This window comes from Nestor notabilis, unplaced genomic scaffold (genome assembly GCF_000696875.1).
Source record: "Nestor notabilis isolate BGI_N333 unplaced genomic scaffold, ASM69687v1 scaffold33471, whole genome shotgun sequence".
Lineage (NCBI taxonomy): Eukaryota > Metazoa > Chordata > Aves > Psittaciformes > Psittacidae > Nestor > Nestor notabilis.
In genome coordinates this window covers 490-15153 of record NW_009916675.1, presented here as the reverse complement: position 1 = coordinate 15153, position 14664 = coordinate 490, and the positions used below count along the sequence as shown (strand labels likewise).

Sequence of the window (14664 nt, the reverse complement as noted above, 5' to 3'; positions counted from 1 at the left end):
CTGCATTATTGTGCAGTAACACACTGAGCCTCAGCTACCAGGAAGTAACCAGGTATGTAAACCACACAAAATATAACAATTCCTATATATTACTATTCCATATAAAAAAAAAGAATTATATCCATCCATAACACATCTACTTCAAATAACGCAAATCTCCGTTCATCCGACTATCCCTCTGGAAAAAGGATGGAAGGGAATGAAGTTCAGCATTTTATTTGGGAAAAGAAGTCCTGGGCCCCCTGTAGTTTTTCCTTCCCAATATCCCAAATTGCTCCATACAACTTATTGGCTGGAGAGACCCCCCACAGCCCAGGCTGGCTCCCACCCTCTACATTGCTCTCATTCCCTCTTCCCTGCTCAGGCAAAAGTCTTTCTCTGCCTCCGCAGCCCTCAGGTTCTGTGCCATGTGAAATATTTTCCGGTGTGTTCTGCCCGTGTTCCGCAGTTACGGGAGATATACAAACTGAAACAATTTAAACTGGAACATCTGCTCCCGAGAAATGCATCAAAAATAATTACCTGTCCTACATCTACCCTGTGCAGTGAAATGATCTCTTAACATGGAGCCCTGCTTCTGGCTGGCTTGTCTACATTATTACATACAAAGTTTAAGTGTTACTTTCATAAAGGTGAAGAAATTGTTGCTCTTTGTCATGCAGCAAGGCCCAATTTAAACTCAGGTAGAATTTATTTCCCTCGATACAGTCTGTAAACAGAAAACTAGAAGAAAGTGCTATTGGGCATCACGGGTAACTCAGACTGATGCTGTCGGCAGTTTCCCACCCGATTCCTGCACAGAGACTGTGCTGTGATATATTCAAAAAGCACACCTCAGAGCACTTCTCCAGTAATCCTACCCACTCCAGAGCACAGCTAGCTAGCACATTTTAAATCAGCCCGTGTTTCCTGTTTCATGCTAGTTCTGCAAAGGAAATCAATCCAAGGCACAATTCTGTGAAAGATGAGAACAGTATTAACTGTCCAATGTGTCAAGCAGAAACCAGCTTATCATAGAATAATTTTACTCTAAAAATAAGAAAGGGCACAATAAGCCTTTATTTTCTGGATGACTGTATGCACTAACACCCTGTATTTACCCATGGAAACTCATCTCTCTGAAGACAATAACACAGGTACATAAGGAAAGCATGAGATTGCTATCGCCATGAGCACTGTCAGAGAGGGCAGTGAAGACATGCCACTAACAGTCTCAGTTACTGTCACTGGGTAATGAAACAGATACACAGAGCACATAAATACTAAGTACTTATTTTTGTTCACCGAGTCAAGATTTTTTTTCCCCTCCCCATTTACTTAATCTCTGTGTTTGACACCAACAGGGGTTCAAGTATCTCAGGCAGGCTCTCCAGCTTAACTCTGATAGTCTGGCTTGATCTCTATTGTCTGCTGCCCGAGTTCAGCCGACAAAACTCCCAGCAAGTGGTCACCTTCCCATGGAGTCATTAAACCTCCGAATGTCAGCTGGTGGGATTAGCCTGCAGACTTCCACACCTGAGCCCTATGGCAGGGACACAGGCATTTTGATCACCATCACTAATGAATACAGAATTCATATGCAGCTTGTCATTGCTCTTGAGCCTTGAATCACACAGATGCAGGCTAAATAAGACTGATGAGACAACTATTGTTGAAGATTAGAGAGTTTTGACAGTTTCCCAAAATAGCTCACTATTATTGTTGGTAGTTAATAAACAAAAATAATACCACCATATTGAGGGACAGTAGGAAATAGGAGCACAGAAAGAGTTGAATGATCTGTATGTCAGCTGTTGGAAAAATGGAAGAAAGTGACATGTTTTCATAATATTTTGTACTACGCCTGATGCATTATTTTACTGAAATAAGAGGTACACAGTGAAAGCTGCATCCGGAGGAGAACATTCTTTATGCCTCATCTGCTTCACTCTGGGGAAATGGGCCTACTCAAAAGTACCCCAAAAATCAGTGGCAAAGCCAGAAACAAAACTGTCAACCCCAAGAGCCCAAGTCTACAATTCCAGTGCTCTTCCCTCCTATAATATCTTCACAAAAATACCTACAACTATGAACTGGAAAAGGTTCCAACCCCTCCTGCCTGCCCAGCAGCTCTCCTTTTGCAGAGGATTACCCAAACCTGCCAGCTGAATTGCTCATAAGATTGCTCCCTAACCTGTGTTTGGCAGAACCACACAAGTTAGCAAAAGTAATCACTGCAGAAACAGCCCCCTCTTATTTTAATCCGCTCTTACCTCTCCAGACTGTTTCAGTATCACATGATTTCCTGACACACTTAAAAAATGGAATAATAAATGATAGTAAATATAATTCACATTTTGGGGGTAATCTATTTAGAAAAAATGATTAAATACCTGCATACCTACCTGCTTCCCTTTTTTTTCCTACCTATTCCATGTCCATGAACTCATTACATAAATTTACCTCATTTTCCCTGCAATAATTCTGCTTTCTGTGGCTTCTACTGATTCTCTTCACTTTGAATCCTTTTTTTTTTTTTAATTAAACCTGGCTGTTTTGGTTAAATACAGAAATAAAGTTACAAGCAGCCTGTTTCCTTGTCTAAACATAAAGCTCTTGTCAGAAAGCTACAACACAGCCTCAATGTACATCACACACTTCTGCAGACCAAAAGCTTCTACTTTTCAAGCAACTCAAGTCAAATACCAGAATAAATTACATAATACCCCCCAATCTACCTAGGAACTTAACCACAGTATAGATAACCGAGAACTCCAGCTTTTAACACTGTACACTTTTTTCCCTAGGTCATGATGGTTTCCATATCCACCACCTCAGAATATTTCTTCACTATTGTTTAACACCAAAAGGCATTAATGCATTTGCAAAAATCTGACTCTAACATTTAAGAACCATGTGGCTACTCTGCCAAAATGCTATTGAAAGAAAAATTGGCTCCAATGAAAGATCTAAGCTCAAAACACTCTATTAGATGTGCTGTTCTTCCACTTATGTTTTTTAAAGTAGATCTATAGCTGCCCACATGACAGATTAATATTGTTCCACAGTAGTTAGGTGCTTGGCATTACATTTTTGAAGCATCTACAGGCCTTCAGGGCTGAAAGTGTTCACATCTTCAGCAATCTATAATGGTTCCTCTAGAGGCCAGCACTTGCTTCATAATGAAACATGCCTCCATAAATCAGACTGTGGAAGTGGCACTTGTGTACGTCACCATCTATCTTAGCAGTTCCTCTGAAGGATGTTGGGTAAAGATCATCTCCCAGCATTGCAACCAGGGAAAGGACCATCACAGTTGGCACTGATAAAGCATGTGCTACTTAAATCTGAAGACACACTAAGTCTATGGAAAAAAACACATCCTGCTGGTGTTAGCATGCCTCAGGCAGTGGTAGAAGCTTCAGCAACTCATCTTCAAAAGGCAGAGAGCCAGGGCTCCAGAAACCTGCAAAAATTGGCTAAGCCTGCAGTCTTCTTTTTTTATTTATTTTTTTAGGTTTTCCATTTTTTTTTTTTTTTTTTTTTTTTTTTTAAGTTGAGCATCTTCAAAGTCTACAATTCTAACTGTAGGGCACAGCAGCTGCCACTGCAGATTTGATCCTCTCAGCTTTTGGCAGCTCTCAACTTGAAATTCTAGCAAAAGAATTTTTCAAGTTGCTATTATTGCCTGTCATGGATTTATAAATATTGTGCACTATCTGCTGTGGCATGGCTCTCATGGGACACCAGTGCATGCCAAAAGCATAACAGAATGAAAAACAGTTCCTATTCTTCAAATAAATGCTAATTTTTTTAACTGTGCTCACACAATGCGTTTGGTGATCAGCTTCAATAGTACAGAATATATATCAGAGGCAAAAAAGCTGATTGTCTTTTCCAGTAGTATTCAGCTGCTACTTTCATTAAGCTTGTTTAATTACATTCCAGATGCTAATTTGCAAGTTGATACCAGAGGGTGCAGGACAGTTTGCCTTTGAATCATTTTTCTGTGATGTGATGGTCTTGAAGCACACCACTACCCTCCAGTAGCCCTAGCAAGATATTCTGACAATTAGTGCAAGAGAAAGCAGCATTGATCTTGACAGAGAAATATTAATCCTCTACCCATTTTATTAAATTAATCTCCAAGAATTTTATACCACCATTGCCATTTTATAGCAAGTTTTATGTAAGATGTACACAGCGTACTTCAGATTTAATTTGTTTTAATTTCAAGAGAAATATCATTATTTTGTTACTTTACTGGAAAAAAAAAAAAACCCAAAACACATCTGACTTAAAAGGTAAATATTTTAGGCTGGCAGCCATAACAAATTATGAAACAGCATTTAAGAGTATAGTTGAACTTAGCACCTGGAACTTTGCTTGTTTAGTTCTTAGGATTACCAAATTATTATTAACAATATTCTGTTATTAATGGAATCTGGAAAAAACAAAGGAAGGGTTAAGGTGCACCCAAGTCTCAAAGATCTAAATATCTATTTCAACAAATTGGTAGGCCGCATTTCTACATGCTTGTTACAACAGTGAATATCTGCTGCCATTTACGGTTGTCTATGAAGACAATCTAATTAGGATGACCTTTCAAATAAAGAAGTTGGAGATTTACCAATTTTTGGTGCCTTTTTTGGTTGCTCTTACACAAAGAATGCTTTAAAATACAAGTTTGAAAACTAGCTGAGAATAAGATGAAATTTTTAGTTTCATAGCACAGCTCTGACATTTGTAGCTTTGAGAGCAGACTATTATGCTGTAGCTGTTGATTCCAAGGATTTGTAGTTCATGTTTTCAGTATGAATAGCACACATGCCAAGTGCACGGTCACACAAGAGGCTGGAAAAAGAGGCTGTCATTCTTGAGAGGCATGAGGGGAGAGGGAAAAACCTCTATCTAGTGGTTCTTTATCAGTCATGCAGTGTAATGCCACTTACAGAGGAAACCTGAGTGCCTATTAACAATATTCCAATATTTCTGGTAGCATTTATAGATATACTAGAGCCCAGAAGTCCAGTGTCTTCAGATACCACCAAACCACTACAGCAACACAGGAATCCTGATCTTACTGCATTTTTGCACACCTACAACTATTTCATATCTACAGGAAGGAGCCAGTTCCAGGAATAACTGGAAAACTGCTTATTACTAACTCTTACAGTTTAACTGTTGGAAAACTTGAAAGAAGTTGGAGTTTCTTTCAATCAACTGGTATTACACACCATACGTCTTCAGATGTGACAGAGTATGCCATCAATTACATTTGAATTCTTAAAAGTGATCAACTTTAGAGGAACTCAGTGGACTTATGGAACCATCACCTGAAAATACTGTGCATTGAAGGGGAGAAAATGACCCACATCAGTTGCATTACGAAGATGAGGAACTTCTGAAAATCTTTTCACAAAGAAATCAACTTTTTCCTTCTCCACATTACTCAGTGCCACTCAATACCTGCAAGATTCATTCTATCTGCATTTCAGGCTGAAGTGATTGCAACATTTTGTGTTACAAGTAATTTTTAATGGGTTCAATTTCAGTTTTGTGTTGAATTCAGTTTTTCTACTGTGAAAATATTAATCAATTGGAGTGAGAAGCATTCACAGAAAGTCTAAAGAGCTTAATATGGGTTAAAAAAGGGCTTGACGCTACTGAGGCATTTTACAAAACACAGTTACAGAAAGCCCTTTAATTGTTTTGTCTTATTTTCATCAATAGTCTGTCTGCAGACAACTGGATTTTTCACTGTTAACAGGCACTGAACATGGTGTAACTAAGTGTAAGGAAATACTATAGATAATAATGTGCTGCACACACACATAACTGGATAGCTTATTCTGATCTCAATCACAGCAACTCCAGCTTTTAGCTCCCTGAATGATTCTCTATAATGAGCAACCAAACATTTTGCAATTTTTAATCAAGATCTTCAGCAAAACACAAACAAGCCACAACCTTGTAAATCTTCTGATATTCAGCTTTTAAGTAGATAACAATAATGAAAGTGCATTTACTAGTTCTGAACATACCCAATCAAACAGAAATCTAACCAGTTTCATATACTACTTGAATGTTTCTTGTTGGTTTTACAACCCTGTGTTCTCTTTTCAAGATCGAGAGAGGAGGGGGTCTGACTACTGGTGGAAAGACTGCAATATTGACTAGGCAAGTACTGTTAAATTCCTGGTCAACTCTAAGCAGCAAACTATGTTTTTAAAGCTTTCACCTACATTCAAATCAGACAAGCTGTATACAAATCCACAATAGGCTGTATTTCTTTAAATTTCATTTTACCCATCAATTTTTACAGCTTTGCAGTAAGCTGACATTAGTACCTTCTAAGTGCAGGGAAAACGGAGCAGATTTAATTTTATTTAAAGCTTCAAACCTCTTCTTATAATCATGAGAGTTATTGAGGGAAGAAAACTGAGGTTTTAAAAGAAAAATTCTTACCTCCATGTCTGGTTTGTATTTATCTTCAAACACTGCCATAGCTGCCAGTGACCCAGAACCTATGGCAACAGAATTAGGACACTACTTTAGCCAGTGTATTTCGATACAGTATTTTCTTAAGAAAGAGATAAACATCAGCAGCACAAACCAGACTGAAGTCTACCTTAGCTTATTATACACTCTCAAGTGTCTATCCCAAGTCCAGAACCTAATTTAATTCTACATTCATAGCCAGGGTACACAGACCTGTGTCCATCCTGACAGTCTCTTTCCACTATTTTGAATACCAAGATACAAAAATGAGTTAGAAAAAGAGCATTAACCAAATGCCACAGTTTGTAATTCCTACTCTTCCATTTCTCCTGCCCCACTTTTGTGCCTGGCCACATTAGAGAGTATGTCACTTAATACTAAGGACACTCAGAATGAATAGATTGCTTTAACGAGCTGCCCTGGCACAGTCACCTTTACACATGGGGATGAGTAAACTACCAGTGGTAATAGGGTAGTGGCTGCTGCCGTGAGGTTATTTCCCTTATCTTCTTTTAAACAGTTTATTATGCATTTACTTTGTGCCATTATTTTTACACTGAACAGCAACAGCTGAACAGACAAAATGACAGATATGAAAACATGAGTTTAACGTTACTTCTCTTTAAGGATGCAGTGCAAGTGTAGTAATAGAAGAGAAGCCATCTCTACCCAAAGCACTGTAAATGCAGGTGTTATGAATGTGCTTTCTGTAAATTAATACAAAAAGCAGTATGACACCATCTGAAACAGTAAGATTCCTTTGTTCAGAAAGAGTGAGTCTTTAGGAAGATACCTTGTCTGTCTGTGGCCCTAACCATATTTCAGAGAGCACTACTTTTGGGGAGTGAATAAAGTTACCTGCAATTTTTTACTCCAATTAGAAGATTTTTTGGCATTTATTACTTTTTAACTTGTTTTGCATACTGCTATCTGTTTAGCTGGGTCACAGAGAAAGCCATATTTTCTATTTAAAATGATTTGTGTATATCACTTGACCACCTCAATGGTTTAGTGAAAGAAAAAGGCAGCGATTAAACAGTTTCAAATGAGGTGTCCTGCTGATTTTATCAAGTCTGCTGAATGTATAATGAAAAAGGAGAAGCTGACAGTGACACTGTTGAGAAAATACAGACTACCTTATCTGAACCATTTAAGGAGGTCCAATTATAGATCAAATTTAAAGGGTAGAAACAGCAGATTTACAGACACAAATCAATGAACATGGTAATCCCAATGAATATGACAGATACTCCTGTTACAGAATATTGCTGTGGTTGAGGATCATTACCTTTACAGTACCAAATACATCACATCTAAAAGCAGTAGGACACTCTAAGTGTGTACTTGTATTACAGGCAATGACTATTCATTTGCACCTTGGAGCAACACACGACTCCAATTTTTTTTTTTTAAATGCTGAAACTGGGAATAAAGAAGATTTTTAAGCAACTAATAGCAGAAATGAACTGCTGATACAAACAGCTGGTATCACAGAACAAATCACAAGTCAAAGGAATTTTACTGATCCTTCAAACAAGGTCAAAATAAGGTGTGTTCCAAAACAAATACAGGATTTTAACCATAAAATAATTCTTCTCGTGGGATGACATAAAACATTTCTAATGAGGGAAGAAAAATACCTGAGATATGATCTCAAACTAAGACCACATTCCTACTACACTCAAATGAAGGCCTACCATAAGCAGGATGGGAAGGCTCAAAACTAGGAAACAATCAGCCTTTGATAAGGGTTCTTTGAAAAAAATTAGAGCATAAAGACTAAAAAAAATTTGCAGGAATGAAAGTATAACAGGTAGTATCTGACAAGCTACTACATTAGCTACTGAGGTAAGAATATGTGGTCTTGATTTCTTACAGCTTCCACTGACAAATAAAAATTATCACTAACAAATACTGCAATAATCCCATTCCCGGCTCAGACTGGATTCATTCCTCCAGCTCCTTTTTAAAGGAAGTGTCCAAAAGAACCTACGGGCCAGAACTCAGCAGACTTACGAAGAAGGAAAAGGAAAAAGGAGACACACACCCACCCACCCCTCCCTTATGTCGTATTATAGGAAATCCTTTATGCACGAAGAATTATATTTATCTCGCTATTTTAACAAGACACAAATAAATGCCAAATCTAGTATCAACTTTAAATAAATGCAAATAGTCCTATAATGTAAGTTTTCTAAGAGCTGTTGAAAGTCCTGATTTAATTAAACCTACATGTAGACATTTACATCTGAAAACCAAGATCGCACAGAGGGTCTAACAGAACATGAAGTAAAGCTGGAAAAGCTGAATAAACCTGTTTGTTTTTTTCCCTCTCCTGTTTATAAATCCTAAACATAAGCTTTATGAGCTTGCATTTAAAAGAAAGTACCTTAGTAAAAGTCTCACAGCACAGCGAAGCATTCAGTTTTGTAATCTTAAATAGCACAATGAAAATTCTTTACCCTTACTAGCAGCAGATGTAAACAGCGTGTTTTTAGAAACACAAATAGACATATACTTCAGTTTCTCCATCAAAACAAATCATCTGCTGTTTGACAACAGCAATAGGAACCGTTTTGAAAACCACTAGTGATATGCATTCACCTGTAGCATGTTAATTAATAAAGCCCCTTGATCCCCCTATTTGCACTGGTGGTGGGCTGCAACCCCCTCACTTGACCATCCACAGAGATGCAGGAAACCAGCAGTGGACAGTTGCTCATGAGTTGCAAACTTCATTATCCAATTACACTGACTTCCCTCCACTTGTCAAATTCCACATATGATCCAAACAACCCCACAATGTTCTAAGTAGTTCAACTAACTTGTGAAAGCCATGCATTGTAACAGGAGAACTGGCAATAAAAGCTGTGAACTTAAGTAAACACTGCAAGTATGGTTTTCTTATTGCAGTACCTATAAAAGCACAGAAAACTTAAGATATTAAAGGTCTATGGAGAACTTGTTTGTACATGGGGAAACAGCTGTTCTCTTGTCCATATATTCAGTGCCCACCAATAATTCATTTTTAATAAGCATGCTCTGCCTTTATGTAGAAACAAGCTTAACAATTCCCAAACATAATGTCTGGAGAAAGATAAAATCCAAACATTGCAAAACACCATCCATTAATTAGGGATCGATGTTCCCACCTCATCCGGAAGAACTGATTTAAATCACTACCAGTTAGGATTCAACACTGCTACGATGCAGCAGTTCAACCTCAAATCAATAGGGATAATTAAACCAAATATAACTGGTTGTCATGTATTTGTATTATACAACATGCAGGGGAAAAAAACAAACCCTTTCAGCTAGATTTCTAAAAACCACTAACTGCTGTGAATGGTTTCACTTCAACAGCCTTGGAAACAGTCATCAAGAAAAAATGCCATATCAATTCCAAAACCTCGTTTTTAACATGTATTTTCAGTAAGCTTTAGAAACTAATATTCAGAAAGCCTCTAAATATAAAAAAAAAAAAATATTGATTGCCAAACAAGTTATACCAAACTACAGAAACCAAGACACAAAACTGTGTTCCAAGGCAAATGCTTTTCAGTCTGATAATCAGCATGAACCAGGTAAGTTATAAGACCAAGAGATTTCTTTACAACCAAGTTATTAAAAATTTTCTGGTTTCAACTATAATAAACTCGTTTTTAAAATCCCATCTGTCTCCTTGAGCAGTTGTGCCACTTCAGGATTGATTTAAAGTGAAAGATAATTATTGATACATAGCAAGAAAATAATCCAGCCAACAGTAACTTCCACTGTGTTTTGCAACTGCAGTAGCTTTTCTAAAACAGATGAACTGGATCTTTTTAGCAGAACATTCACTGAAGACAACTTCTTATTGCTAAGCACAGTCCATTTTCATCACCCAAGGACCTGTTTGCTACCTCAGCCTGCCACACTGGAGGATGTACAGAGCCTTCAGAGAGTAACATTTAGCACTTCCTAATCCATCACTGTCAGGGCTCCCTGACAGGGCATTTATTCACATGCACTCATTGTTATTCAATTTGCTGTTCATTCTAGGCAAAAATTCAGTGATCTCCACAGCCCCATCGATTGGGATCATTTTTCACCCTGGTTCCTGGCTGAGGGGCTGTGTCTCAGCAGTGGTAGTGCTTGCTCTGCAGGACGACATTGCCAATGCCTGAAGAGCTGATTTATGAATATGAAGCAACACTGGTGCCAGGGGACTCGCTTTAGCCACTAGAGACTACTGGAACATACCTACTGCTTCCAAAAGCTGAACTACAGACTTCAAGTGCTTTAATTTTATGCATGCATTTCATTATAAGTCTTGGCCAGAAGCTTTCCTAGACAAGCCAAGCAATCAGACAATCTTGCATCGTTTGCTGAAATCCAATTTTGTCCTTTGTCAGCATAAACAGTTTAATTTGATGTTTTCACTCCTGAGTAAGCACTGAGTATCTTTTAAATCTCCCTTGCAAGAGAGGACACCACTCTGTTCATCCACAAACACACTCCAGCACATAAACAAAAAAGCCAACACCTCAATCACCTTTCCTATTCAACACAATTTCCAAAAACTAACTAGCAAAAAACACCTAATTTAACAGACTGCTCTTAGAAAACTTGGGAAAAAAATAACAGATAAATCTAAATTAGACCAAAATACAATTTCAACCATCTCTGATTTGACCTTTGATACTTTTTCTGCTTTCTTAGTTCTGTGGTTCATTTACAGGCACAAGCTAATCTTTTTATTAAAATATATCCCAGTCAGTGGAGAAAATGTCAGTGAACCAGGTGTAGAAAGGTAAAGAACATTTATGCTGAGAAGGGCTTTTGTTTGACAGCACAGCCAAAAGTGACAAGTAATCACCAGACACAGACCTGATACAGCTGACAGCAAATCAAAGTTTAAGCTACAATGAACAAAATCTACTGATATTCTACTTCCTTGTTTGCACTTATTCTGCTACCATGTTATTTTTGTGGTGGGAAAGAGGAGTGGCCAGGATTTTCAGAAACACCACACTTTAAAGCTTTCAAAACACAGGCACATTAAGTAACCACGTACAAAATGGAAACTGCAAGTTTATTCAGTCAATCCCCTACTAGCAGCTATCAGTATAAAGCCAGTTATACTTTTAGTTCACTACAATATTGGGTATAAGGCAGATATAAAATCAGGCATTTACTTTTCTTAGGTATCAAAGGCTAAACAATGACATCACATGACTGTTCTTTGGATTTTATTTGCCAAGTAACTGATTTCCCTATTCCTGAGGCACTGGCACCATCTATTGGTCCAGAACCACCTCTGCAGGATTTGTATGATAAAATCAGAGTTCTCATGACAGAGTTAACCAGATGATTCAGTTTAAACAGCTGCACTGCTTCAGTAGTGCCAAGATCCAGAAGACAGACCTTTAACACTTCCAAGAATATAGTAGGTAGGTGTTCTATCTAAAGATGCCAACCATGAACACAACAGACAAATAAAATTAAAGGTCTATTTCCCCATCACGGAGACAGCACAAAAGCTGCATCAAACATAGGCTGAATCTGACTTCATTTTTAGATGTATTTATCTGGACTCTACATTACACTTCCACAGCTCTCCTGAAACCAAGCTTTCATTTAAAATCAAAAGTCGTCAAGTTGAAACACAAGGTTGAAATGATACACTATCTTCTGGAGTCATCAGAGAGCAAAACCAACTGCAACCCAGGCCATGTTTGAAGTTTTACTTTTTTTCAGATATATGATAGCCTGAATAGGGCATTAACCTTAAACACCACAGATGAAACTGCACAAGAGTATCAGTAGCTCAGAAGGCACTAAGTTTTCTCTCTTAGTATTTTTTACCTTTTACTTCCAGATTATTGCCTTTAAGTCACTTCAGAACCAAACAAGTCAACACTACTATTGAAAACACTCCTTTTACCAGAGACTAGGCAAGTTCTGTAATTTTTCAGGATGTGTGTCTTTTCTTTCAACAGTGTATGTGTTATTTCCTTTCTCAAAAAAATAAGAGGGTGATGGTGATGGCTAAAGCTCTCCTGCAAGTTGTAAAGCTTATTACAGTGTATTACTTTGGGATTCTTACTACAGGGACTCCTCTAAGAATCCCTCAATAATTAAGAAACAAACCAAGATGCCTAAAGAAGCAATTTTATCTAGAGAACACAGTCAAAGACAGGTTAAATTCACACATCAAGATTAGAGATTATTGAAGATTTTGTGTGTTACATTGTCTTCCTGAATATACTCATAAGAGGTCTAACTGGGTTGTTCAGCAAGATCACAGGTAAAGGGCACACACCCAAAAGCCACTTCACAGTTTGAAATTATTGCTACTGCAACATCTGTAGCTATTCATCATCTCCTCTGTAGAGCTGAGTAGTAACAGAGCAATGTTTCTGCTTTTTAACTGAGGAAGACAAGATACTCCAAAAAGCTACTTATGATTTACATTCTGCTACCACGAAGTACTTACTTCCATGCTATCCTATATTCTTGTTTATAGTTGAAAACACACCAAATAAGAATACATTTAACAAGATTATATTTTACAATATATTCTGAGCATTGCTTTTGTACTTGGTCATGACAGGGTAGTACCTAAATGCCAGAAAAACATGCAAAAATCTGTGGCTTCAGCTTTCAATATTACCACGGTCTCTAACTCAAAACTGAACAAGGCATACCTATATACATATACTGAATAAGAACTACATATACTTATAGCTCAAATCACTGCTACTGCAGAAAATGTTACACAGGCAGCAGAGCTGGAGTACTAACACTCCATAACCTGATGGTGGATTACCAATTTTAAGCTGACCCCAGCAATAGACAGAACTAAACCTCTTTATAGAGCAGCTCCATGCAATAGTTAGACCAATTATTGTATGTACCAAGTAAACCAGGTGTTGCTTGACTACAATGAAAACCCTTCTCGAGTGAAATACAGCTGCTTCTTAGCAAGAAATACAACAAAGGAGAAACAAATCACATTCCCCGCCCCCCCCCCAAGAAGCTACAGAAAAATTTTAGGCAGAACATTACTCAAGAGACTTCATGTGAGCTATCAGTTAGGACTATCTACAAATCAAGTTTCTAAGGATGTATTTATTTTTTTACAGCAAGTTTCTGGAATCCCACAATTCTCTTACTTAAAGGTATGCTGGGGAACACACAGAGCAACTTTCCTAATAGCAAGTTTTTGGCAGCTTAGATTTAAATAGCATAATACCTCATGTTTTTAAAATGTTATAAAAGAAAGAGCAGTGGACCTGCCTTACAAATAAGGGTATGGCTTTATCTTTGAGGTCTGTACAGCTCCCAGTGAACAATGGAATTTAAGTGAAAACACTTTAAATAATAATTTGAAGTGGTCACTCTTCTTACTAGGCAGTTGTGTTACAATATAGAGGAAGTATCACTTACCCATGGTAACATAAGGCAATTTGTCAGTTGATCCATGGGGATATATGCTGTACAGGTGAGGGCCCGTGACATCTACACCGCCTAGAACCAGGGCTGCACCAATGTAGCCTTGATACCTGGGAGCAATGTTGATATGTGAATCAGAAGTCCACAATGAAGCTGTAATTCCTCAACATGATTACATGAGGAACAGCAAACCACACACAAATCACACTTCAGCAGCACTGTTAATAAAGAAAGAAGAAATCCATTTGGTTACCTGAAAAGCATTTGCTTCAGCATTCGGTTAGCTGTGGCCACCCTTGGAAGTCGTCCAGTCGATAGTGAATGGAGCTCCAGATTGGAAGAAATCAGCTGCGTCGTCATATCAGTATCTGCAGCTGTTCCTGCTCCACAACAGCTGAAACAAATGATGAGCAAATTGAGAAAAGGTGGGGAGGGCAGGGGAAACAAGTATCTCCATGCTTTATCCAACAAGTAGAAGTTTTATTATGAAAGAAAATTAAGGTTTTATTACAGTCAGTATTTCCAGGACATGAGACAAGACAGCCTGTTTATGTGTAAATGAAATGCCAGAAGTCTACAACCCGTACTAATAAAGTATATCAGTATGGATTCAAACTTAAAACAGGGGAAGTTTAGATATAAGGAAGAAGTTCTTTACAGTGAGGGTGGTGAGGCACTGGAATGGGTTGCCCAAAGGAGTTGTGAATGCTCCATCCCTGGCAGTGTTCAAGGCCAGGTTGGATGGAG

The 14664-nt window shown here is 37.9% G+C and overlaps 1 protein-coding gene across 1 annotated transcript in view; it reads right to left on the bottom strand.

Annotated features, from left to right (window-relative positions):
* Positions 1-3560: 3560 nt before the first annotated feature.
* LOC104413627 (proteasome subunit beta type-7-like) overlaps positions 3561-14664 on the bottom strand; it is a gene marked incomplete at its 5' end in the record, with an annotated part of 11459 nt that continues 355 nt past the window's right edge. Inside the window, 4 exon segments of the mRNA XM_010024680.1 lie at positions 3561-3617; positions 6448-6506; positions 13912-14027; positions 14171-14311. Of these exon segments, the coding sequence (XP_010022982.1) occupies positions 3561-3617; positions 6448-6506; positions 13912-14027; positions 14171-14311 (373 nt within the window).